This window comes from Sander vitreus, chromosome 24 (genome assembly GCF_031162955.1).
Source record: "Sander vitreus isolate 19-12246 chromosome 24, sanVit1, whole genome shotgun sequence".
NCBI classification, from domain to species: domain Eukaryota; kingdom Metazoa; phylum Chordata; class Actinopteri; order Perciformes; family Percidae; genus Sander; species Sander vitreus.
The window spans coordinates 7,550,726-7,575,351 of NC_135878.1; the positions used below are offsets into that span (position 1 = coordinate 7,550,726).

The following is a 24,626-nucleotide window of genomic DNA, read 5'->3' on the forward strand; positions in this document are numbered from 1 at the left end:
AACAGTGTAAAGCCTGGGGAAATCATCGTTTGAAGCACACTACTGTCACAAGTTGACAGCCAACAATATGTTTTGTATGTTAAGGCTCTCTGAAAGACCTGATACTGTATGCAGCCCATATAAACAACAATGTAATGCCATTTTTATGCCTGACAACAGGCCTTGATAAATAATGTAAGATGGATTTGTAAAACCTCTTCAATGAATAATTGTATGCCAGAAGTTCCACCTTGTGTGTGCTACACCGCTTTACAGTCAATAAATAGAGGCAAATGAGATCTGCGATGGCAGTACATGTTTTAAGGGAAGCCAATGCATTCCTTTAAACCAGCATGAAGGCAAGGCGATGACGAGTGCATTTTAAAGGGACAGGGGAGCGGATGTCTGGTTTTGGCAGATTATTCAGTGTCCCGCCCCCTGAGCTTGAGCCAGCTTCTTTTACCCCTGGCCTGCATACCGCTTGAGAGCTCCTAATATAGACCCAACTGCTTCATAGGAAAGGGCAGCAAACTAAGCGGAGTCCCCAGCAGTTTGAGTTTGCTGCTTTGAAATCAACTTTTTCATGGACACACCAACAGAATTATGGAGCCTCCCTCACAGGTGAAATGCTACTTTGGGTTGAATACAACTAGAAGAAAAGTGTTTGTGGAGTTTAAACTATTCTGACAATGTCATGTGTGCTTGTTCTGTTGTAGGTGTTACTCCCAGAAAAGAGGCAGGAAATAAAGAAACAGGGTACGATTACAATCATTTGCATACATATGATCTGTCTTTGTAAATGTGCATATAAGCAGGGTTGTATGTACACATTCAGTGCCAGGATCTGTGCTGTTCATGCTTGTTAAAAGGTGTGTGTGTATGTCTGTCAGGTAGTGTGATCAGCTGTTATATGTGGTATAACGTGTGATTCCACACAGAGGCTGACGCCACAGTCTACATGAATTTCATGAAAAGTCACTGCTGCTATGATGCCATTCCAACCAGCTGTAAACTGGTCATATTTGATACCACACTACAAGTAAGAAACTTGTGCACAGGCGCTTGAATCACCATTGGTATTTGTTGCTAGTAAATCTCTACTCTGACTGTGTAAATGTTATGACTTCCAAAAGGTGAAAAAGGCCTTTTTTGCACTAGTGGCAAATGGCTTGAGGGCTGCGCCTTTATGGGACAGCAAGCTGCAGAGATTTGTGGGTAAGACGAGAGATTAATGGAATAGCCATAGTGAAGTATTAGTCACTGTTAATTCTGATAATGGAAACATGTCACAGGTATGCTGACTATTACGGATTTCATCAACATCCTCCATTGCTATTACAAGTCCCCTTTGGTGAGTATGAAGACCCTACAGTACCCAAAATGTAAACCCTGATCAGCTTTATTTTTAGGATAGTATAAATAGATCAGACATTATTATTTAACATCCCCTTCTTTTTCTAATATAACCAGAGATGGCATAAAACAAAGTGTGAAACACTTGACAGAATGTTTTGAAGGGTTGCAATATTTGATTTGACCTACTTGAATGGTAATCTGACTCATAACTTGACATTTGGGTTTTCCCTTTGAAGGTTCAAATGTATGAGCTGGAGAACCACAAGATTGAGACATGGCGAGGTGATTCATTTCAAAGTAAATAACCAACACTGATCACAGATATTACCCCTGTGTGCACATTTCTATGAATTTCTATGAGAGCTCTCTTTCTCTCTCCTCCTGTCTAGATGTCTACTTACAGTGTTCCAATCACTTCCTCATTAGTATTTCCCCAGAGGCCAGGTGAGTGCACACAACACTAATCTTTAAACTATTTCAACTGATTTCTAGTCCACTGGCAGTAAATGCTCTCCTCTACTCTTTCCCTTTTAGCCTCTTTGACGCCATCTATTCCTTACTCAAATATAAGATCCACAGGCTGCCAGTCATCGATCCACAGTCTGGAAATGTCCTGCACATTCTCACCCACAAAAGAATCCTCAAGTTTCTCCATATATTTGTGAGCAAGCAGATGTTTAGCATGTGGATCACTTACAACCTGCTTTTTGTTTGCATGCATCAATGTTCCTTCACAATGCTGTTTTGGATTTGTTTTCAGCAGAAAAGAGTTCCCAAGCCTGCATTCATTGGAAGGCAGATCCAGGAGCTTGGGATTGGGACGTTCAGGAACATCGCCACTGTTCAGCAAACAGCATCACTTTATGATGCCCTCTCCATTTTTGTGGAAAGGCGAGTGTCTGCACTACCTGTGGTGGATGAACAAGGTATGCACTTAAAAATGTGATTGTTTTACATTAGATGGCTGTATTTATTAGTATTGATGGGCATTACAGTTTACCAGAAAGTATCTTAGCACTGATATTATGGCGTCCAACATTTTGTTTTCTCAGGCAAAGTGGTGTCACTCTACTCAAGATTTGATGTGATAGTAAGTATTATGTCTTACACAGTTTTTTGTGCAACTAAAGGCTCTATTTGTTAATCTCAAAGGGACACCTACAGTTAATTCTTTATCCTTGCATATCATACCATTGTTTGGTGTCACCTGCTCCGACACTGAGGTATCTGTGTTCACTCCATGGCAGAATCTAGCTGCCCAGAAGACGTACAACAATCTGGACATGCCGATGCAGGAGGCCGTTCGCAGGCGCTCATGTTTTGTTGAGGGAGTAATCAAGTGCTACCCTGATGAAACCTTGGAAATCATCATAGACCGTATAGTCAACGCTGAGGTAGATGTTTTTCTTTGAATGAGTTTGGTCTCAAATATTTCTCATGAAATCAGACAATCTGCAAACTACAGGAGAATGTTCTCTCCTTGTCATTTTCAGGTCCATCGGCTGGTCCTGGTGGACCGGGCTGATGTGGTGAAGGGCATCATCTCTCTGTCTGACCTGCTGCAGGCCATGGTCTTAACCCCCGCAGGTATTGATGCCCTTTTGTCCTAGCACCAGGTGACAAGTGGTCCCCTACTCTCCTTTACCACCTGTGTAGGCTTGAGTCCTGGCCGTGTACCCAGCCAGGTAGGCCTCTCAAGCCTTTTTTTACTCATTGTAGTTGCTAAGTAGAATGATAGAAGATTGTGCTTATGTCTTTCAGAATTTAACTTGTGACTGAAATGAGAGACCACAAAAGGAAGAAAAATCCCCTGGCTGTGCTGCTGTTTACATGAACGTGTCTTCCATGATTTATGTGCTGTGTTCAAGTAACTATAAAGGACAGTGAGCCAACCTTGAAAATGTACTGAATCTCTATAGGTCTCCAAGCACAATGTCCATATTGGCTGCATTTGATCAAATTGATCAATATGTGTTTATGCAACACTGTATATTTCTGTATTAAACATTTGTATCAAAACTTGCAGGTGTGTGTGGTCTTTTCAATCTACATTTTCTGGATAAATGCAGTACGTGCAGTATGGCTGAAGTTTGCTTGGTGTTCATTAATTACAATTAAAATGAAATACACATACCGGTGAATATTCTATCATACTATCATCATATAATGGCGGATTGCAAACAACTTTTAGGTGCATATCGCCGGCGCGTCATCGATCATGTCATTTTACAATTATCTTAAATTCTACTCATCAACTTGTGTTGTGTCTTTAAAAAAATGAATTAGTTCCGATTCTTATCCCCTCTCCCTCTCCTCCTGATCCCAGTATCCCCATCAGATTCCACTCCCGCCCTGCCTCCTGAACCCTATCCCAGAAAAGAGATGGATTACTCTTTTAATGGAGAAAAAATATCAAGAGTCACGTTTCTATTTTTTAATCTAATCTCAAATCTTACATCCAACAAAACATAACATAAAATAAAAAGTATTTAACTGCCTTGAATGTCTTTCATTTAACTTTGTATGCCCTGGTCTGATTATTTCCTTGACTTTATTTGTGTAACATTTAACTGTAAAGTTGTCGGTATAGCTAGCTACAGCTTTAGCAAAACTTATAATAATATTAATATATTATAATGTTCAGAAAATGTGTTTTTACGCCATCTAGCGGCCACGTACAGTAACTACGACTACATTCATGTCAAGATAGATTTATCCATAGACATATCGCATATAAGCAATCATTTTCGGTTACATCCTTCAAAATAAAACATTCATATAAGCAAAGATCCTCTATACCAAACCGCCTCTGGCTGCGTTTGCAGGTGTTTTACCTTTGTGCAACATTTCATGCATGCAGCAGTATATCTAACCACACAGGGGCACAATGGGCTTTAACCTTAACCCTTCTCCGTAAACAAGGAAACACGTGATCCGTACGCCCCTCTGTATTGGTACATCAAGTTGCCAGAAACCATCAAGAATAAGGACGGAAATTAATATTGCCTTCAAAGTAAAATAAGCTTACCGTGCCGGACATAGCATCTCTGAAATGATTACTAATCATTATATTAGATATGAGGTTATTTGTAAAAGAAAACACCTTGTATACAAAACTTGTATTTTTTATTGACCAAATACATCTCTATTGATCATTTTCGCGTTGGTGTTTTGTGTTGCTATAAGCGATAGGTTTTATTTTGAAAGTAATAACCGGAAGCTTACTTTCTCTGTACGTCTGCCACACTTGACTCTGCTCTTTGCATATACCCCGTGATATCCCAACAACATAACAAAGTGGGGGAAACATGGCGAGCGAGGAGGAGGCCAGAAGACGCCCATCGGTTACCTCCTCTTCTGTCGGTCTTGAGTCTCTGTTCCCTTCAGGGACATCGGAACAAACCCGCGGGGACGAAAACCCGGAGCTCGTCCGCCTGCGGGAGCGTCTTCAGGGTTGGCTATCGCAGTATGAGCCCCTGCTGCTATGGGTGCAGAGGCTGTTGGTCTGGGAGAGGCCATTCTACAGCATCTCTGTGGCCCTGACACTCAACACATTATTTTGGTAACCGTCGAGTCCGTGTTTAATCACGTTATTCACATTCTTGACAGCGCAATGAGGTTGCATTGAACATCAATAGCTAGGCTGGCTAACATCAGCGAGGATATTACGAGTGAACGTCAAGATAAATTAGCTAATCCCACGTCTTTAGCCCAATGCTAACGTAGCTTTCAAGACAGCTTAAACTTACATTTTTTAGCTCGGCAAAGTTGGCGTCATGCATTAAACACTATCAGGAAAAACATTATTGCGCTGACAAAATACGCAACCAGAGTTATTTTGAGTTGTTTACACCCGTCAGCTTTGTTCATCTTATTCCTAACAAACACTCATGTCATGCTTAGTGGCCCAGGCCTTGTGAACCAGCTGTCAATGACAGCCGACTAACACAGATGCTGTATAGCTGTATTTATTAAGTTTAATTTGGGAGTGAGTTTCCTGACAGCACGTGTATGTTTATTATATTTTTGTGTTGAACACGCCAGTTGGTAGGCTGTTTATCTATGTGTCTCCACAGGCTCCTGTCATCCACCTCCCTGCGGCCTCTGTTCCTGTTGAGTGTGTCCCTGCTGGGACTCATGCTACTGGAGAGATGGAAGCCCAAGTTGCCCATCATTACCGGTAAACCCAGGCCTTCATGTCATTCCAGTCTAGTTCTCAGACTTTGTCACTCATTGCCCAAGCATATGTTCAAAGTTGCTGAGCCGACTAAAATCAGTATTTGTGGAATCGCAGTACCTTCACTGGATAGAGAAGCCTGCTATGACTATGTCAGTGTGTAGACTGTTTATCTGCTTAAGATGAAGTATTTTTCCTGCAGTGTTTGTGCCTTGTCAAGGTGGGAAATTCTCAAGCAAAGAAATTGACGGAAAGACCATAACATTTTTGAAAATCAGCTAAATGTTATTATTAGTGTTCTTATGTATCCGGTCATGCATACCTGATGGAAATCTTACATTCTAATCAATCTAAGTTAAGGTTTTCCAATTCACAACCAGTGTATGATTGCTTGATATTAAACAACATTAATATGTAATCAAACACAATACATACACCTTTTTTATGCTCCAAGGCCAAAAAGCATAAACCCCTTGAATCTTTTTAATAATCTTGAAAAACATGTTTGCTGAAACACATGTTCATGATCTGCTGCTAATTGTGTTTTTCTCCTACATCAGTTGAACATGCAGAGGCTCCTCCTGTACAAAGGTATGTAGTGTATGTGCACAATAAACAGATTACTTGTTAGATAGTTTTCTTTATGACAACGTTGTGAAGTCTGTCTTTATGTTTACAAAATTCCCTTCACGTCACACCATACAGTATCATCAGAAGTGATTTCAGGCTACCAGGCGTCTCCACTGTCATTACATTAACATAGAATCATACATTACCTCCTCTCTGCAAACATTTCAGTACAGCCTGAAGCATTTTAAGTACAGATTTTTGTTCTTTACCAAATGTTTTGTCACTCTCTTCGTGTGTGTGTGTGTGTGTGTGTTCTTGTTTGCATACAGTGACACAATGAGTGTGGAGCAGCATTTGCTCAGTATTCCTGAGCTCAGCCACCACCTGGCTGAAAGCTACCTGACCTACTGCCTGTACCTGCAGGAGATGCTGCAGTACAAACAACAGAACCATGGCAAGGTACAGCACTTTGATTCTGCCCATTGACTAGAGGTGTTGAACTTAATCAAACATGGACATGGACGGTGCTGCATCGATAATCGGCCCGGCCATAATCGATTATTTCTGTTTACAGTTTAATGTAGGCCTAACAACCTTTCTGTTTACATATTCTGTTATGTTTTGCACGTTCAGGAAGTGCCATGTGCTCAGTGCTGTAGTTTTATGTATCCAATTTATTTAGTATTCGAGCACTGCAGAATGTTTTGTTTTTGAAGCTTGAAAAGCTATGAATTAAATATCCTATATGGCTTTAATAGAAAAATGTATTTGACGCATCGAGATATCGAATCGCTTACGTGATAATGGTAATAGAATCGGGAGATCAGTGAAGATTCACACCTCTACCATTGACACACAAAGAAAGGAATTTACAGGAAGTAAATTAACAAGTGTTGCATATTTCAGACACCCTAAATGTTTGTATTTGTGGTTAATTATTGCAAATTCACCGTGAACGCAACTGTGTATATAAGAATAAGTACGGGATATCTACATCGCACGGTGCAATCTGTCGGATCTCAGCAGGTGCTGCATTCTCTTCTATCATGCACAAATGCACCACACACCTGCAGAGATACCACGTTTTCACTTCCTCATCCTGTACCCTGTGGAACTTGAAGGTGTAATAGCCTAATTTCCTTTACTTGTTGTTTCCCAGTTCTGTGTGATGATGTGCAGTGGCTGTCTTGTACTTGCCGTGGTTGGGCATTATGTACCAGGAATCATGATCTCCTATATTATTGGTGAGTCACTTTTTGCCTAATCGGCATAAAGAAACTATTGTGCTAAGCTCTGAATTTACATTGGATTGTGTGCTTGTCCTGACAAACAGAGGGTGTGTGTGATAACAGGCAATGGTAGCAGTTAATTGAGTAGTTCCATTTTCTTGTGGTTTTGGATTCCCTGGTAATGTGTTCAGTAAACATCAGGAATCCTGTAGGTGTAGGGGAATGTCTAATAGGCCATTCTCCTTGTATTTTAATATTTTGTAGCAAGGGGATATTTATCACATCAACTGTTAAAATGGTTCATTTTTTATTGTATGGCACTCTTGTTTGTATACTGGTGAAGAAAAAGAGCAGTATAAAGTTGATACTGTTTTGTCTGTGCACCTGTTCAGTCCTGAGCGTGCTGTTGTGGCCGCTGGTGGTGTACCACGAACTGATCCAGAGGATGTACACCGGCTTGGAGCCAATCCTGATGAAACTGGACTACAGCATGAAGGGAGAAACCGAGCACCGCAAGCACGACAAGAGGAGTGAGTGTTACTGTGACACCTTCAGGCTACAGATTTAGGCCTAACTCATGCGCATTACTAGCCTGGTTGACACCAGACCCTTCTCAGTTGTAACTGAGAGTGGGTCTGGGGGAACGTTCATTCACAGCCCATTTCCAAAGGGGCGTCACCAACGGACGCCGCTCAAATGCCTCTGGGCGCAATTGGGTAGTCCTTCAACCAATCAGACCAGCGATCCGGGTGACGTAGCAGCGACAGTGGCATCAACGGGTTGCTGCGCTTCGGTGGCCGTCATGTTGAATGTAAACAAAAAGCTGCTCGCCATCGTCATCGTGTTAAGCCCGCCTCAACGGTTGTGATTGGTGCCTCGATTTGGAAAAATTGGAAATGGGCTCTTGGCCAGACTTGCAGGGGGGGCTGCAGAGCAAATCTCAAATTTGCCGGAAGTTCGTCAGGGTTTTCCCAGGCTAGTGCATTACATCAAATTAAAACAAATGCCTGTGTTTGTAACATTAACACAGGGATAAGCATGTGAGTGTGAAGTGTAACAGAGGGAGCTTGAATCGATTGAGACCACCTTTCTTCTCCCACCACAGGAAGTGTGATTATAAGTTCCTCCGGTTACATTTGTACCTAGATCCCATATCTTTCTTTATTTCGAACGATTTAAAAATAAATAAAATGACGACAAAAATGTTTTCAACATAACACATACTAGACCCATTCGAAAAAGGGATAGCAAAAAGCCTAGGCTTGTCAAGTCCTACCCCCACTTCTGTACTTTTCAAAGAAGTATATCTTTTGTACATATATATATATATATATATATATATATATATATATATATATATATATATATATATATATATATATATATATATATATATATATATTTAAATTGCATTATATTTATACTTAGTTTGATCGTTTCGTCAAGACCTTTCCACAAAACCAACCCGCAAATCGTAACACACTTACTTTTGAGATTGGTCCGAGCATATTGCTGTTTCAAATTGAATTCCCCTCTTAAGTTGCACCCCCCTTCTCTATCTATGTCTCCCAGTGTAACAGTACATGTATACTGTTGCTCCTTCTGAAGATACGGCATAAACCTGAGTGTCATTCTGTCTTTTAATCAGTTCTTAAGCACATTTGTTCAAATGCATTTTCCTCTCCATTATAAAAGTGTGTGTATGTGTTTTAACAGAGGTAAAGAAGGAGATGGAGGAGGGGGACGAGCCAAGAGCTGAAACGGAGAGTGACAGTGAAGAGGAGCTGTCCTGTTTTACCCCAACGGTATGAAGACACACCTCCAAACTCAACCCATGTTTCACTGCCACTTTTTTTTTTTTTTTTACTTTTATGAGAGTGTGTACAGCATAAGACCAACAGAGGAAGCAGTAGTAGTGTGGGAAGCAGGAAATGTGTTTTTATTTTTAGTTCAAATGGAGCTCTGCATTGTGGTGTAGTAAATAGCTTCAAAAATATATATTTTTCAAGTGTGACCAGATTCCATTACGCACCTGCAGGACATGGTTCCATTCAGTAACTGACACTGTTGCTGTAATGTCAGGTAGGCAGTCGATATGCTGTGTCTATTGGATGAACTAAGTAGGGGTGTGCAGTTAATCCAAATTTGAATCAGGATTACGATTCTGGCTCCTTATGATCACAAAGACTGAGTAATCGAGAAAAAAAGTTTGTTTTGCACATTGCGTTTTGCAAGTAAACTCTTATTTAGTCTTGTGTTCTGAATAGGGCTGGGCGATATGGAGAAAATCAAATATCACAATATTTTTGACCAAATACCTCGATATCGATACCGCAACGATATTGTAGTGTTGACTATTGGTGCTTTAACAAAAATATTTACACAATGAGATTTTTGATAAATAATCATCAGTAATGTGGCTATAATGACTAAGTAGGTAAAGGCAAATAATAGAACAGTTACAACAGTCAGGTAAGTTCAGAAATGACTTCACTTTACTGTAATGCAGCCTTTAACCAGGAAAAGACAACACTTATGCCATATTACAATATCCAAAATCTAAGACGATATCTAGTCTCATATCACCATATCGATATAATATCGATATATTGCCCAGCTCTAGTTCTGAATGGAAAAAAATGGGGAAAGTATGAAGGGAAATTTCACAGTTCTAGGTGTTTCCACTGTTGATTTGTTTTACTTTTTCACTTTTTTAAAGTTTAATAATTGCAACATCTTTCCAAAAGACAATGAGTAATGGTGTAAAAAAATTGTGATTTCAATATTGACCAAAAATAATCGTGATTATGATTTTTTTTATTTATTTTTTCTTCATAATCGAGGAGCTCTAGAACTAAGACACTGCATTTGTGTGTTAGCAGTGGTCTAACGCTGTGATTTTGTTGGTCAGGTGGATGTGAAGACCACAGCTCTGGCGATGGCCATCACAGACTCGGAGCTGTCAGATGAGGAGGCATCCATCTTGGAGAGCGGAGGGTTCTCCGTGTCGAGAGCCACCACCCCTCAACTCACTGACGTCTCTGAAGGTAAATGATCGCTCATATCACTGTCACACTTCAATTCATACCCATACAGAAGTAGCAGGTTTTTTTTAGGGGGGGGGGGGGGGTTTCTTGGTAGGAAGTTCAAAGGAATTCCAAAATATAGCAGAACACATCACTCCATGGAGGCGTTGCTGATTTATGAGGTTCACTTGATCCTATTAGAGCCACAATGCTGGTCTGCGAGCTGAACAGTGACGTTTAGCTTTGCTCATTTCAAAGGAAGTGTGCATGCAGATGTTCTTTTGCTTCACTGGTTCTTTGCATCAGTAGTTTTCTTTTAAAGCGTAACTCTCGCCAAAATGCAACCTTAGGGTCTTTTTGTGAATGTACCCAAGTCAAACTTTTGTTTAAAAGCATATTTAGGACGGAAGCGCCACTTTTAAGATTTACCGTTTTCTCGTTTTTCGGTCAAATGGCCTTTTGAATGGGAGTGCTAGGAGCACTTTTATGCTAGTCTCAAAATAGCTATTTTTAAAACACTAAGAAGGCTCGACACAACATGAGAATTTGCTCCAAGTATCACCAGGGGCTCTACACCTTAACCAAAGCATTGACAACATTGTTTGTGTACCCAGAGTTTACTAAAAAACAACTCACCGTAGCTCTTGTTGCTCCTTTTTCAACTACGAGGTCAGTATTGTTTTTCAATAAAGACAAAACGAGAAATAATCAGTGCATTTATATGGAACTAAGCTTTAGGAGCTTTCCATCTTTACTCTCCTCCCTGTTATGTTGCATTCGGAAATCGATTGTTTTTGACTGACAAAATGGCTGCGGCCGGAAACAACAAGACCTACGGTAAGTTGTTCAAAACCTTTCTTTTTAGTAAACTCTGGGTACACAAACAATGTTGTCAATGCTTTCGTTAAGGTGTAGAGCCCCTGGTGATACTTGGAGCAAAGTCTCATGTTGTGTCGAGCCTTCTTAGTGTTTTAAAAATAGTTATTTTGAGGCTAGCATAAAAGTGCTCCTAGCACTCCCATTCAAAAGGCCATTTGACCGAAAAACGAGAAAACGGTAAATCTTAAAAGTGGCGCTTCCGTCCTAAATATGATTTTAAACGAAAGTTTGACTCGGGTACATTCACAAAAAGACCCTAAGGTTGCATTTTGGCGAGAGTTCCGCTTTAACTGGGTAATTACAGGATGTTCAGCTCAAGTCTGCACTTGAGTAAACATATTTGTGATTTATTGCTGTAATATTTAACCAAAAACATCTCTATCTGTGAATTATATTTGGCTTTGATGCTTGAGTCAGTGTTTTTTTTGCTGTCTCATCTCTACTACAGACCTGGACCAGCAGAGTTTACACAGCGACCCAGAGGAGTCCTACCTGCGGGATCTGCCTGAGTTCCCCTCCGTTGAGGAGTTCCCGTCCATCGATCACAACCTGCTCCACTTCCCTCTGCGAGGCCCCGGCCAGGGTGACGGAGCCCAGGCTGGTGCTCAGTCCGAGAGGGAACCGTTGAGTCCCGCCAGCCTCCTTATCCAGCACCTAGCATCTCCGCTCCACTTTGTGAACACGCACTTCAACGGACATGGGCGACCACCTGGGGGTGAGGAGGGCATGTTGCCTGTGCCAGGCGCAGGGGAGGCAGCGGGGACACGGGAGGAAGAGGAGAAGGAAGCTGCAGTAGCCCAGGGTACACAACAGTCCTTGGAGGCGTTGAGCGAGGAAATAGTGAGCACAGCCATCTCCACCGTGGTGCAGAACACTCTGTCGGCCATGCTGCGCTCCAGCGAGGCCAGCGAGGAGCCCTCCCTGGCCGAGTTCCTTCCCACTGAAACCCCACCTGGCCCTCTGGAGACCTCCACCCCACCCACCGAGACCACTGCTAACACTACGATTACTACAATAGGAGCGCTGGGGGCTGACCAGGACCTGGATGAGGCGATTACGACAGAAAGCGGCACCGGAGAGGAGATGCCTGACGACACGCTAGTTCCGACCGAGGAAGAGGACTTTGAGCTTCTGGACCAAAGTGAACTGGAGGGGCTGGATGAGGCGCTGGACCTCATCTCTGCCAGACAGGCAGTGGGAGGAGCCTCGGGAGCTCCAGAGACGCCTCCGTCTCCTCAGCATCAACCACAGTCATAGCTTCCCTGTTTTGCTCCCCCTGCCCCCCAACTGTTTTGTTTTTATTTCTACATTAGACCTACATTATATCCATACATACTGCTATATACAAAACATGAATCAAAGAGTTTGCTGTTTAATACGGTTGGTTATTGTGTGGCATGTGGATGAGACCACTCGGTGCGTTGGAAGGGTCTGTTCAGCCTCCGTTTGCAGTAGGGATTTTTTTTCGGCCTGCTGGCCAGATAGTAGATCATGTTCTGGGAGAGCAGGTTCAGGGCAGAACTTCATTCTTGTCAGGGGTTGAACAACATTGAAATTTGCTTGTTAAATTAGCAGGCAAATATCTTACAGCGTAGTGGAAAAATAGGTCCCATGTCAGAATGATGACGCCTTTATTTTCTACTGTGGCTGAGAGCTAAATAACCCTTCCGTCTTGTTTTCATAAGGGTCTTTATCTCGATGGTGTTACGAAGAGTTGAAATGTCGGATTATATAACAATTAATATATGCTCTAAATTATTTTATTTAACGTCATTCGATGATACTTTATTGTTAAGCCGAGGGGAAGTTTTAAAGTAAATGGAATCCCTTCGGTTGCCCATAATGATTGTATGATAATTGTTTTAATGTTGACACCGTGGACGTCCAGGTTTAAAATGTTGTCAGCTATTCCCAGAGTTAGACTTAGTACAGCAACAGTGTTATCCTTCACTTCATCCTTACCTCCGAGGTCTCCGAGGTTACAGTTTTGACAGAAACATTCAGTCATTAGTGGTCTTTCACTTGTTGCCTGGAAACTTAATCTTTGACATTGTTGGATGTTAAAAAGTAGTAGATCTTTACCCGTACACGTAAGTGGCGTTGACATGGCAAGATAAAAGAAATGTTCCTGAATTTTTGTCTCTGTGGTTGATGCCTCATTTGTATTAATATTTGCGAATAGAATTTAATTTCACACATCCATTATGTAATTGAATTCATTCTTGATCTACAACTCTGTTAAAAGACCCGCTTCTTGTCGATAGGCCCGTCTGTGCCCAACCATTTGTTACATGTATAGTCAAGTCATACATGTAGTAAAGTCCATGCATGCCATGCATCACGCATGTATTTACCATGACAAATATTTGAGGTCAGTTTTCAAAGGAGTGTTACTTCTACTGGCGCAGATTAGGCCTGCACGATTCAGGGAGAAATATGAATCACGATTTTTTTTATTTTTTTTTAGCTTAGAATTGATATCACAATTCACTGCCACGATTGTTTTTCTCACGAAATGTAATGTTTATTGCACACATAAACCATGACAAAACAAATTGGCAGTACCAAACATAGATTTGTTTTTGGCACCTATAGCACATTGCGCATCACCACAAGCCTGTAAACATAGAGGCTTCAATGAATAAAGAAAGTAAAAGTACATACTGGCCATTTAAGTACAGTAGGCTACCAAAAATAGTGACAATGAACTAAATATGGCCCTGATACAGCCTCTATCTGAACTCCTTGAACATGTCTTAACATAATTAAAACATGTCAATGTCAAATGCTTTCAATAAATTAATTGGAGAAAAAAAAAAAAGTCATTTAAAAATTAAATCACGAACGGGTGAATCGAGATGACGATTTTAGAACGATTTATCGTGCAGGCCTAGCGCAGATTTAGTTTGTTTCTCGAGGGACATCATAAATGAATTAATAATTAATAATGTATCTGGCCGCTGCTGGGAATTTGTGGAAAACGTTTGACATGACAAAAAGAGATTTAGCACTATGCTCTGTTTTGCTTTTGTAAACCACTCAGCATCCAAGTCTCAGGGGTGGGTTGTACAAATTGAATATAACATTGCAGAATATGTGTTTCCCGACTTGTAGTAATGCACTGTATTTGTACTAACCTTTCCTTTTTCAGTCAATGCCTCCTTATGTATAGTGTAGAAATGTTCAAAAGGAACATGTATATTCTGCATGTAAAAACAGCGCTCTGTTCAAGTTCTCCTTGTCAACTGACAAAGTACTGCACAATTTGTGAGAAAAGAAAATCCATATAATTGTTTCAGGTTAAAAGAGCCCATTAAATTCCGTTAGTTTATTATTGAATTACCACCGAGGGAAAGAAATGTTTTGATGTGTCCTCATTTTTAAAAAAGACTGCTCAACTACTCAAGTAAAGGGAAATGGGTGGCAAGTGATAACATCAGACTTAGAGAAGGATATTAACGGTTTGTGTATGTTAGTAGTGTGTTTTATGCTTAAAATGTCGCTTCTTGAACTATAAAAAAGGCACTTACTGAACTGTACAATTTTAAAAAAGGAATATATTTTCTAATTTCTCCTTTTTCCATAAAGTACTCAGTTTGATCTTTTACATCTAAAAAATATAACAGCAATGGGCGAGTTTCACAAAGCAGAAAAGATTTATTGTCATTAAACTGGTCAAATAACACCACATGTGAAAGTAAGAGAATAAAAGAACAAACTGAAACAAACTTCAGATGTAAGACTGCCATTTATCTGAATGATTTCCCTGATCATTGTAACCAACTTCTAACCTATGTTTTAAGTCTGTGTAGTTAATATGCACAATTTTCTCTTTTTGTTGGCATTTGTAGACCTTTATTTCTGACAGGACGGCTTTAGACATGAAAGGGGAGAGAGAGAAGGGGAATGACATGCAGCAAAGGGCTGCAGGTTCAGTTCCATCCTGCGGCCCTTTGCTGCATGTCACTGCGTCGAGGACTGAGCTACCAAGGCGCCCAATATGCACATTTTTAACACCTATCAACTGTCTACTTTATTTATAACCATTGTGCAATTTTCTGATCCAAGTTCTTTTTCCTGGGGAAAGGAAAAACACATCCGTTAGTACCTTTAGAAACATCTGTGAAATGGTAACAGGAGATTGCAGCTATGAAAATGTGTGTTGTGCAACATCCCTTGTTAATTTTGTAACTAGACATACCTGCCGGAGTTCACTTGCATAAAGCTGAAGTCTTTCCTTCAACTCGTCTCCAACAGTGACATCCCACAGCACGGACCATCTACCGTCTGTGAAAGTTACTGGGATTGAGAGAACGATGCCATCTGGGAGATTGTAGTAGCCTGCAAGTAGCCAAAGATAACAATTACACATCAACTCTAGCTAGATCAGCCAAAATCAATGTCTAAAGTAATGCGTTGTATTTACCTGGGCAAAGTACACCCATAGAGAAGACCTCATCTGGACAACAAATGCCATTCCAAGCCTTTAGGACAGCAAGCATCCCATTGGTAACTGTCATGGCAGCTGCTCGGCAGGTCTTTGAGGTCACAGCTGCACGCTGACAACGTACCAAGTCTTGAAAGTCCGTTTCCAACCATTTCCTGGAAGAGAGAAGGAGATTATTGCCTTTTTTTTTGGCATATCCCAGTGCAGGGTGTTTTGGATCAGAGTATTCACTGTACACTACTGTGAAATTAACATTGGCACAGACTGAAAACACGGCAGAGTACAGTTTGGTAGGCAGTTTTGTAATTTGATATTACCTGTATTGTGTTGTTTGTTTAGCCAGCAAAGTGCCAGGTGGGTGGAGTTCACAAATACAATGCATGCACTAAAGTATATAACATCAGATAAGCCGTTAATCTAGTGTTTAAAGCACACTAAGATTTACTTACCGGTATTACTTATTGAAATCCTATTTCTATTTGGAACAAACCTTCCTTGGAGAATGCTTTTGGCTGGTTGGGAAAAGAAAGCTGGTCCTTTGATTGCCCCATCATAGTTGAAAACCTTTGCTCTCTGCAGGTCAATGTAGAAACTACCACTGATGTTTCCCCAAACAATGACATTTGTAATATCTAGAGCAGAAGAAGAGGGAGAGGCCATTCATCTTGGATGAATAGTGACCATGCTGAAATACAATGGGAATATACAGAAGGTACGAAGGGAGAGAATGTACTACCTGAAGTCCTCACTTTCAGCTTCTTTGCAACGATAGCCTTGGCTTCGTTCTCCAGCTGAGTTGCCACGGTGACAAACTGGTGGCTGTCAATGGAGTGCGCGTTGTCCAAAAGAAGTGAGCATCTCAGGTTCACAAATGAGTCACCAGACACGATCACCTTCACGTCCTTGTTGGCCATTGTGTCAATCAGCTGTCCATACTCTCTGTACCTGTCTGAGATTCCCTTTACCGTTTTCTTCTTCACTTCCTCCTCATTCTCTCTATCACTGTCTTCCGACCACCCCTCATCCAGCAGTAGAATGACATCCGCCTCTCGGAAGGCCTGTTCCAGATCTGTGTGAATGGTCACCTGTGAAAAAAAATATATTGTTAGATGGCTTTATTTTTCTTCTGATATGCTTAAAACCATGATCCTAAAAAGTAGCATACTTGATGGAGCAGACGGAATGCCAGGTCCTCCGTCTCCATCCTCAGCCACTGCAATTCCTCCATGTTCCCCTCCAGGTCCATTAGGTGGAGGCTGATTGCGGACACGTGGGGGAACACCTCAGCAGAGAGCAGATAAGGGATCAGGAAGTGGCAGGTTGAGCTGAGAGCACTGGAAATGTACGGGGAAATGTACACCATACTTGAAACAGTTCCACACATCAAAAAAAACATATTGAAAATGTATATTTTTCTTTGGTTTTGAATTTTTCAGACTAACCCACCTGCTGATCCATATGTGAAGGGGTTTGATAAGACTGACACGATGTTGCTCCTCTGCAATAAGATTCATCTTGGTTTCCAGATTCTCTGCAGCAACACTTAGCATTATATCCGTAGACATGTCTGATGTGATGTTGTAGTAGTCCTACACAACCGGTGGTTACAGGAGTTGGCAGGTATGGAAGTTGAGAAGTGATTTTAATTAAGACAATATAATAAATGACAATGATACCTGACAATGCTCTAGGAAGTCACTGAAGTCCCCTAAGAGAATCCCTTTTCCCCCGTGGTCCACCAGTTCCCTCCAAACCATAGGGGACTGCTCGTGTTTCCAGCCATTTCTTTTGCAGGTGGCCTCCAGCCATTCCTATCAGAGAGCACCAGAGAGAGGTCAAGGAATAAAAAAGAAATACATACTACACAGAAGTCCACATCTCACATTGAATTATTAACAAAGCCTATAGCAGCAGGAACAAAAGCGTTTTTGTGTCTGTTTGTCCTGCATTTAGGCAGACAGACGGCAACAACATGAAGTATCTGTTCAGGGGGGGGGCTTATATCAGCCAGGACTGACTGGGCCTTCTTCCGGGTCTTTGTCTCATATAGCGATAAAGAAAAGAAAGAATAGTTTGAATAGAACAACAATAAAACATCCTCATAAAGGTCTTATCGACATTTTTCTCGTATTTGTATTGCTTCACCACTAATATAGCTTGATCGTTAATTTGTATTTAAAATAAATAAGATCGCGGAGAGGACGCAGCCCTGGGGAGGGGGGACCGGTGGAGGAAAAGGTAACATCGGATAAGATGCTTTTCACTCTCACGCGTTGAGACCTGTCAGTTCAAAAGTTCATCAACCAACAGATAAGACTAGGATCGATATTAAAAGTACTCTTTAAGGTCCCTGCTAAAATATGTGGTTGGATGCAATTAAAAAAAAGCTGAAGAAAAGTCAATAAAAAGCAGCCGCACAAAGCTCTTTGCACCCTCAAGATGGGTATTTGAGTCAATGGGTCAAATTGAGGTGACAAATAAGTAACACGGAAAATATACCAATGGTTTGTAAATTAAGGAGACTTGAAAGCGTAAGTAAATAATAAGAATACCTTCCATTCATGTGGGAGGATGGAGATCTTTTGGATCCTAAAGTTTGGCAGAGATCGCTGCAAACGGTCTGCTAATAGTTCCGCTTTGGCGTAATGTGGACAGTCTGTTTTACCTGTAGAGGTTCAAATTGTCAAAAATCAGCATTGCGATATTTTGTGTACATCCTATGAGATAAAGAGTCAAATCAAACTTTACCAGCAAGCACAAATTTTGCCATACTATCCTCCTGTATCCGGGACTCGAGTACTTTTCCCCTAGGATGGCGAAGTCATGTCCCGCCCTACTCTCACTTGCTTTGCCTCTGATTGGCTTACCCTGCCATTCTTGCCCTAACCCTAACCAATCCCACTCCTCTTGCGTTAACCTAACCAATCCAATCAGACCGAGCAATGAGTTCTAGCCAATCAGGAGGAAAGCAGGGCTGGTCATGCCTTCGCCTTCCTAGAGAAAAACATTTGTGTGGCGTTGGTTGCTAGGTAACCATAGATGTTGCACGTATTTGAGTCCGTGTAGGAAACACCACAAACGAAAACAATATCAGGACGTGTTTTGGTGACTGTGAGACCTATGGTTTAAAATAGATCACATGTTGGTTTTATTAACTGTAAATAAAGATTACACTGGAGACATTTTTCTTCCACAATAAGCATTTTTGTTATATATGTAGTATAGTAAGCTACGTGGTGTACCAATTTGTTGACAGGGGGAATAAATATCGCAGCGCACACAGCACGAAGCGTCGCATGCAAGCAAAGGATGGACAATCTTTACAGCTAGTGTAGTGTAGCTCTGTGGCTCTTTGCTGAAAAGCGTTTAATGTCAAATATTACATGGTCTAGCAAATGCCATGTGTTACATTGGGACAGTTATTTGTATGTTTCCGCGGTTAGAGTAATAGGGGGCGTCACTTAGCTAACCTTAGCTAATGTAGCTAAGCTAGCCAGTGTTTTCTGTTGACCTTGTATGCAGCTTAGTCATAGTACTTTGTGATACATTATTTGTTCTAACTACTTCCATATCTTAACTGTCTGTTTATGTGGCCAAGAATGTAAAGTGGAAACCCGCGGATAATTATTAACTTAATGTCTTGGCTCTTTTTAGCGTCCTCTATTAGAGAGCAATGTCTGTCTGGGTAACAGAGGAAGTCATGAGATGGGGTCTGCGCCTTTGCAGCCGCAGGTCTCTATGGCAACAGCGCAGCTTCCTGGAGACAACATCAATCAAAGACAAATCTTTCCCTAGTCAGCAGTTGGCACACATTTGGGGCACAAGGCAAAACCAGGCATTCCTGGATAGGAGTCTTGTTAGTTCAGTGAGATTTTACTCACAGAGTAGTATTCACAATGCAGACTTGGAAGAGAAGGAGCAGCATCTCTTGCCTCCACTGGCAGACTCTTTGCTGCCCGCTAAAATCCAATCTGATGCGACAGCCTCAAGGCAGATACAAAGGCACTCACCCTTTATGGAGCACCTGCAGCGTTGTGACTCCCCATCAGACGTGTTGGACCTCACCTATCAATACTCACTCACAGCTCGACAGGTCCAAAACTGCCTGACCCACATCTGGGACATCACTAAGAAGATGTCAGATGAGCAGCTGCGCTATGAGCTGCAGCTGATGTTTGAGCATCCTGCTTTTGACCGCCTCCTGCAAATGGCCATGAAGAAGATGGGGCACATGAGCACTGACAGCATGGCTTATTCTCTCCTGAGTATGGTCAAACTTGGTGTCCCCCAAAGTAGCCTCGTGGTCCAAACTTTCCTCCGAACCTGCCAGGTAGGCAGCGAAAGACAGTCGACCAGCAAGCAAACATGTTTTTATTTTGGAAATTGTTTTTGTTGTTTAGCCAAATCCATTTTATTGTCCACTAACAGGAGAATCTGAATGGCTTTGATGAGAAGGGCCTGTCCATCTTGGCCTCCTCTCTGGAACATATGGAGGACAGTACCAACGTTGTTGCACTTAAGGAGGGCATGAGGTCAGGATTGTCAAAAAATGCATATGTTTCAGCCAAACATATAAGCATCAGAATTTAATAATTGGTGCTGAAAAGAAAAACCTTTATTACTATATATATAGATTTTCACCACTTCTTTTCCAGATCAATTGACATTGATGTTTATTTTGGCCATGTCCTACTGTAGATTGGTGTTTGAGGCCCATCTTCCCAGGTTCAAGAATGTAACGTCTCTCCAGACCATGATGCGTCTGTTGGGGAAAGATGCCTCGCTGGACCTTAAACTGAAACTCGAGGTTGGTTTATGGGTCTTGGTTTTGACCATATTTGGTATTCATATCCCATTCTAAAATGATCCAGGTTTATGATTGCCAACTCTTGTGCAGGCATGTCTTTGACTATTCAACATATTCTCTGATAACAGCTTTCTCATTATAACATTGTAGTATTTTTGAATGACAGGGCAACTGAATCCGTTCCACATTGACACTCATTCTGTACACTGCTTCCTCCAGGCAAACGCCTTATCAATGATAGACCAGTTCAGCCTTCCCAACACCCATTACATGCTCTTCACTATGGCCACAATAGGCTTCTACTCCAGACCACTCCTGGATGTCTGCAGTAAGACGATTAAAGGTCAGAATCAATATAGGGAGCCTGAAATATTGTATTTTACTTCTGAAAAGACTTAATGTTTTACCAACATGCTGTCCCTCTTTGGTTTCTTTTCCACGTCTCTCTGGTAGAAAACCTACAAGGAATCCCCTTCACCAGATTGTTAAAAGTCCTGCAGTCGTGTAAGGCGCTGTACTACCGAGACTTTGAGCTGCTCACTGGCATTTCAGACTATGTCGCCTCTACGACAGACATCTGGACCAATAAACAGGTGCTGCAAAATACAACAGTTTACTAAAATGTTAAACATTTAAGTCAACATCGTGAAGTACTTTAAACTATCTATATATATATATATATATATACACACACACACACACACAGTATGTATATCAGAGTTTCCTCCTTTCTGTTCAGATGGTCTTCTTCTTGTTTATGTTTGAGAACCTCGCCTTCTGTCCCACTGCCCTGATGGAGGCCTTTGCTGATAGGGTGATCGCCAATCCGGATGCTCTGACACGTAAAAACCTCCTCTGTGTCCTCAAGGTGTACGCCTCTCTTAACTATGACCTGCAGCACCAAAGACAACAGTAGGACTCTCGCATGTCTTCATCTTTCAAATTGTACTCCTACACAGGCCCTTCATATAATATTTATAAATCGTAAATGTCGCATGACTGTCTTTGTTGGGTTTCATCTTGCTGTTCCAGGTTCCTGGATAGTCTGAGCCAGGCTCTTGACTTTTATCTGCCCAAAATGTCTGCGTTTGGGTTGTTAAAGGCTGTTTACCATCTGTGTCTAATGGGTCACTTCCCCTCTGCACCACTGGAGCAACTCCTGCAGAGCAGTACACTGGAGAAGTTTAAAACGACCGGTAAGACGTGCAAATGCTGGCCAGTCTAGTCTCTCTTTCTGCCTTTTGACTTCTTCCACTCGCCTTTTTTGTCTGCCACTTCTAGGGCTGGGTACCGAACTTCAATACGTTTTAGGCACCGACCAAATCTCCATAGTATAGTGTGATTGGCTGTCTAATCTACACGTCGTAGAGACATGCAGGGAAAACTCTACGTTACACAGAGACAGGCTCAAGTGTGTGTGTGTTGTATTTCAAAAAGACTTGACTACAGCGTACATTTGAAGCTGAAAAAAAAAAAAAAAGAATTGTACTGTAAAGTTGTAATTTCTTTAGTTAAAATGGATTTTATAACATTGATATGGAAAAACTTAGCGTTCAGGAGCCGGTATCGAAGTCACAGTATCAGTATCGTTGCCGGTATCCACATTTTTAAAATGATACCAGCCCTAGCCACTTCTTCCCCTCGCACATTTGTTTTTGAATTTTATCCGTCTGAACTTCCTCTATTTTTTTCCCTCAGCACCCAGGTTTCTCCCTAGCCAGGAGAGCATGTTTCAGACCGTGAACTTGTGCCTCCGTCTCGAGCGTCCTCCACTCCCTCAGCCCCTGACGGTCCCCCCATCTGTCCTGGGAGACCCCGGCCCTAGAAGTCTATCAGTGAACCCGTTGCTCTTAAAGGGCCTGCAGAGCATGTTGGGCGACCAAGCAGACACAATGCTGCAGGAAATGGTGGTGGTGGAGAACGTCTACCTCATAGGTAAAGAATATTGGAGGAAAGAAGTGAAGTTGATTGAGTGATACATTTGAGTGCTTCTCACAGTCTCGGCTTGGGTTTATGATTTTTGTCTATCTCTCCACAGAAATGCCTTTGTAACTAATAGTGTCGACTCATCACATGATAAATATAGTTGATTGTGTCTGCATTTTGCTCTTTAACTTGAAACTGTGATGTGAGGAAGCGCCTGTGTTTGTGTGTGTTGACTCTCAGACGGTGTGATAACCAAACCTCTGCCAAACCACACCTCTGTGACTGAAGCCAGTAGTTGTGCAGGAGAAGAGCGTTCTCCAGCAGAGAGCAGTCAAAGGTAGGATGTCGGCTTGCAGTCGATAACCTCACCAGACTCGATCTTGAAGAAATCTGCAGTGCTATTTTGTTTTTTATGTAATGTGCTTATGTCCTATTTTCGGTTAAGTTTTGATGATGTGAAAGAAGGTGGAGAGGATGTTTGGATGTTCTGTTCTGGCCACATTGGGCGTTAACGCATGCCATGATTGCGTATGTCATAAAGAGCTCCGAAGGGCATCAAACTGGCTACAAGTCACTTGCTTTTACTGAGCAACAAGGTTGCAAAGAACTTAAGACATGGTTGAAAATGATGCGTTTAAAAAAAAAAAAAAAAAAACTAATCCAAGTACTCTAACCAATAAATAACTGTAACATAAGTTAAAATGTCATAAAGTGGTGTATGTGCAATTGTGTAGTGTTCATCTAGTTTATTTACAACCTTTGAAATGATTTGGATATGACTTTGCATTTGTTTTTACTCTTAATTTGTGTGCACATCTATACTTTTTATGTACTGTTGTCCTCTTCTTGGTGCCTTTTTTTTTTTTTTTATTTATTTGTTCAGCCCTACACAGGGAGTTTACTAAGTACTCATTCAATTTCATAGAACATGTACATATTCACCTCTCTTACTCTATTTTTCTCACTATTGCACACACATATTGTTTTGTCTAGATTTAGTAAATTGTCATTCAGTGCTGCTGTAACTAAATAGATTGTTATTGAGCCTGCTGATGTATTTTACCTGCACAAATTCAGCCGAATCATTCTGATGCTACACTGTACGGAAAAAAATTGTAGAAATACATTTTGCACGCTTTTACTGAGCTTTTATCATAATGCATAAAAACATAGAATTTAAACAAATGTTTACAGATGGATAAACGTAGACGAACAAAAGAGTACAAAATGCTCCACATTGTCTCAGTTTAAAGAGAGCCACAATCTGCTCGGTTTATTTTTCAGGTTTCACATTTTTGTCTTATGACCCAACTGCCACTTTCACCCTGTCATGCCTGTACCTGTATTCAAATGTTGACCTTTTTAAGGCTGAGAAACTCTTGTCTTGATGTCCTAGAATTGCAGTAATTTGCACACCACACTCTGGTTTTTGCTATGGCACGTCCAATCCCATTGGTCATCTGGCTGTCAAGATTCGCCATCTGAAGATCCTGGGATATAACCCTGTCTTGGTGAGACTCGGAAACGATCACAGTTTGAGTTTGGCTCTTCTTTTTCTAAGGATTGAGTAGTTACTACACTTCACCAAGTGTTAGAATATTATTTCTACATTCATTTCTACATTTGTTGTAGCCACTTAAATAAAAACCCGCCTTCAGCCACATGTTCCTTTTCAGATATGAGTGTTTAATTTCCTCAGAATATATATTTTCAGAATATTGTGTTCCTCCTTGACAATAGCTCACTGACATTTTACTAAAATGCTTCTTTCAAATGTAAATGACACTACCACTAATTGAAGAAGAAACAGTGTTGAGTGTTCCAGTGATGGCGAGATTTACATGATCCTAATCCTGTTCTCCAGGTAAGGAAGCAGGAGCTGCAGTCTGTGGCCAAGGAAAAGAGGACGGATTTCCTAAGGAGACATGTTTTTCCAGATCACCAAAGATCAGACACACAACCTAAAGTGGAGCAACCGGGATCTTGAGGACAAATGTCGATGTTAAATGGATGCCACGAGCCATACCTGCTTCAGTAGTCTCAAGCTGTGCAATCGATCTGTGCTATTCAAAGCTTTTGTTGTGTAACAATAGAGAAGAAATACTTATATTAGAGGTTGGTTTTTTTAAATAAATTTGGAAACATTGAGATAAACATGAAGCGAACCTGAACTTTTCTTCCCCAGTTTGTGAAACGGTGTCATTCTTCTTTAGAGAAGGGAGTGTGCGGG

The 24,626-nt window shown here is 41.3% G+C and overlaps 4 protein-coding genes across 7 annotated transcripts; 3 read left to right on the top strand and 1 right to left on the bottom strand.

The window, feature by feature from the left end:
- The first annotated feature begins 70 nt into the window (after positions 1 to 70).
- prkag3a (protein kinase, AMP-activated, gamma 3a non-catalytic subunit) lies at positions 71 to 3,352 on the top strand. Of its 4 annotated transcripts, none has more exons than XM_078244109.1 (13): positions 71 to 600; positions 696 to 735; positions 918 to 1,018; positions 1,113 to 1,194; positions 1,272 to 1,330; positions 1,572 to 1,632; positions 1,725 to 1,779; positions 1,870 to 1,996; positions 2,096 to 2,261; positions 2,388 to 2,425; positions 2,583 to 2,729; positions 2,829 to 3,020; positions 3,097 to 3,352. In XM_078244109.1, the coding sequence occupies exons 1-12, from the start codon at positions 583 to 585 to the stop codon at positions 2,943 to 2,945; spliced, it is 1,011 nt and encodes a 336-aa protein (XP_078100235.1). In that variant the 5' UTR covers positions 71 to 582; the 3' UTR covers positions 2,946 to 3,020; positions 3,097 to 3,352. The 4 variants fall into 4 exon arrangements, with proteins under 4 accessions (XP_078100235.1, XP_078100236.1, XP_078100237.1 ...); XM_078244110.1 differs by having other exon boundaries at positions 1,572 to 1,617; XM_078244111.1 differs by having other exon boundaries at positions 696 to 1,018; positions 1,138 to 1,194.
- Positions 3,353 to 4,585: 1,233 nt separating this feature from the next.
- On the top strand, positions 4,586 to 14,913 carry retreg2 (reticulophagy regulator family member 2). Its single transcript, XM_078243456.1, has 9 exons — positions 4,586 to 4,897; positions 5,412 to 5,515; positions 6,073 to 6,103; positions 6,412 to 6,541; positions 7,242 to 7,326; positions 7,704 to 7,841; positions 9,028 to 9,116; positions 10,223 to 10,358; positions 11,665 to 14,913. Exons 1-9 carry the CDS (start codon positions 4,644 to 4,646, stop codon positions 12,471 to 12,473), a joined length of 1,776 nt encoding a protein of 591 aa, XP_078099582.1. The 5' UTR covers positions 4,586 to 4,643; the 3' UTR covers positions 12,474 to 14,913.
- Positions 14,595 to 18,447, bottom strand: mdh1b (malate dehydrogenase 1B, NAD (soluble)). Its single transcript, XM_078243457.1, has 10 exons — positions 18,412 to 18,447; positions 18,216 to 18,328; positions 17,340 to 17,474; positions 17,110 to 17,252; positions 16,829 to 16,997; positions 16,400 to 16,748; positions 16,154 to 16,295; positions 15,643 to 15,818; positions 15,418 to 15,557; positions 14,595 to 15,293 (listed from the first exon to the last, which is right to left on the bottom strand). Exons 1-10 carry the CDS (start codon positions 18,431 to 18,433, stop codon positions 15,237 to 15,239), a joined length of 1,446 nt encoding a protein of 481 aa, XP_078099583.1. The 5' UTR covers positions 18,434 to 18,447; the 3' UTR covers positions 14,595 to 15,236.
- A 472-nt stretch (positions 18,448 to 18,919) lies between these two features.
- On the top strand, positions 18,920 to 24,556 carry fastkd2 (FAST kinase domains 2). The gene is made up of 11 exons (XM_078244088.1): positions 18,920 to 19,993; positions 20,092 to 20,195; positions 20,362 to 20,470; positions 20,690 to 20,813; positions 20,924 to 21,063; positions 21,210 to 21,382; positions 21,503 to 21,666; positions 22,169 to 22,405; positions 22,637 to 22,733; positions 23,793 to 23,907; positions 24,261 to 24,556. The coding sequence occupies exons 1-11, from the start codon at positions 19,337 to 19,339 to the stop codon at positions 24,381 to 24,383; spliced, it is 2,043 nt and encodes a 680-aa protein (XP_078100214.1). The 5' UTR covers positions 18,920 to 19,336; the 3' UTR covers positions 24,384 to 24,556.
- The last annotated feature ends 70 nt before the right edge of the window (positions 24,557 to 24,626 follow it).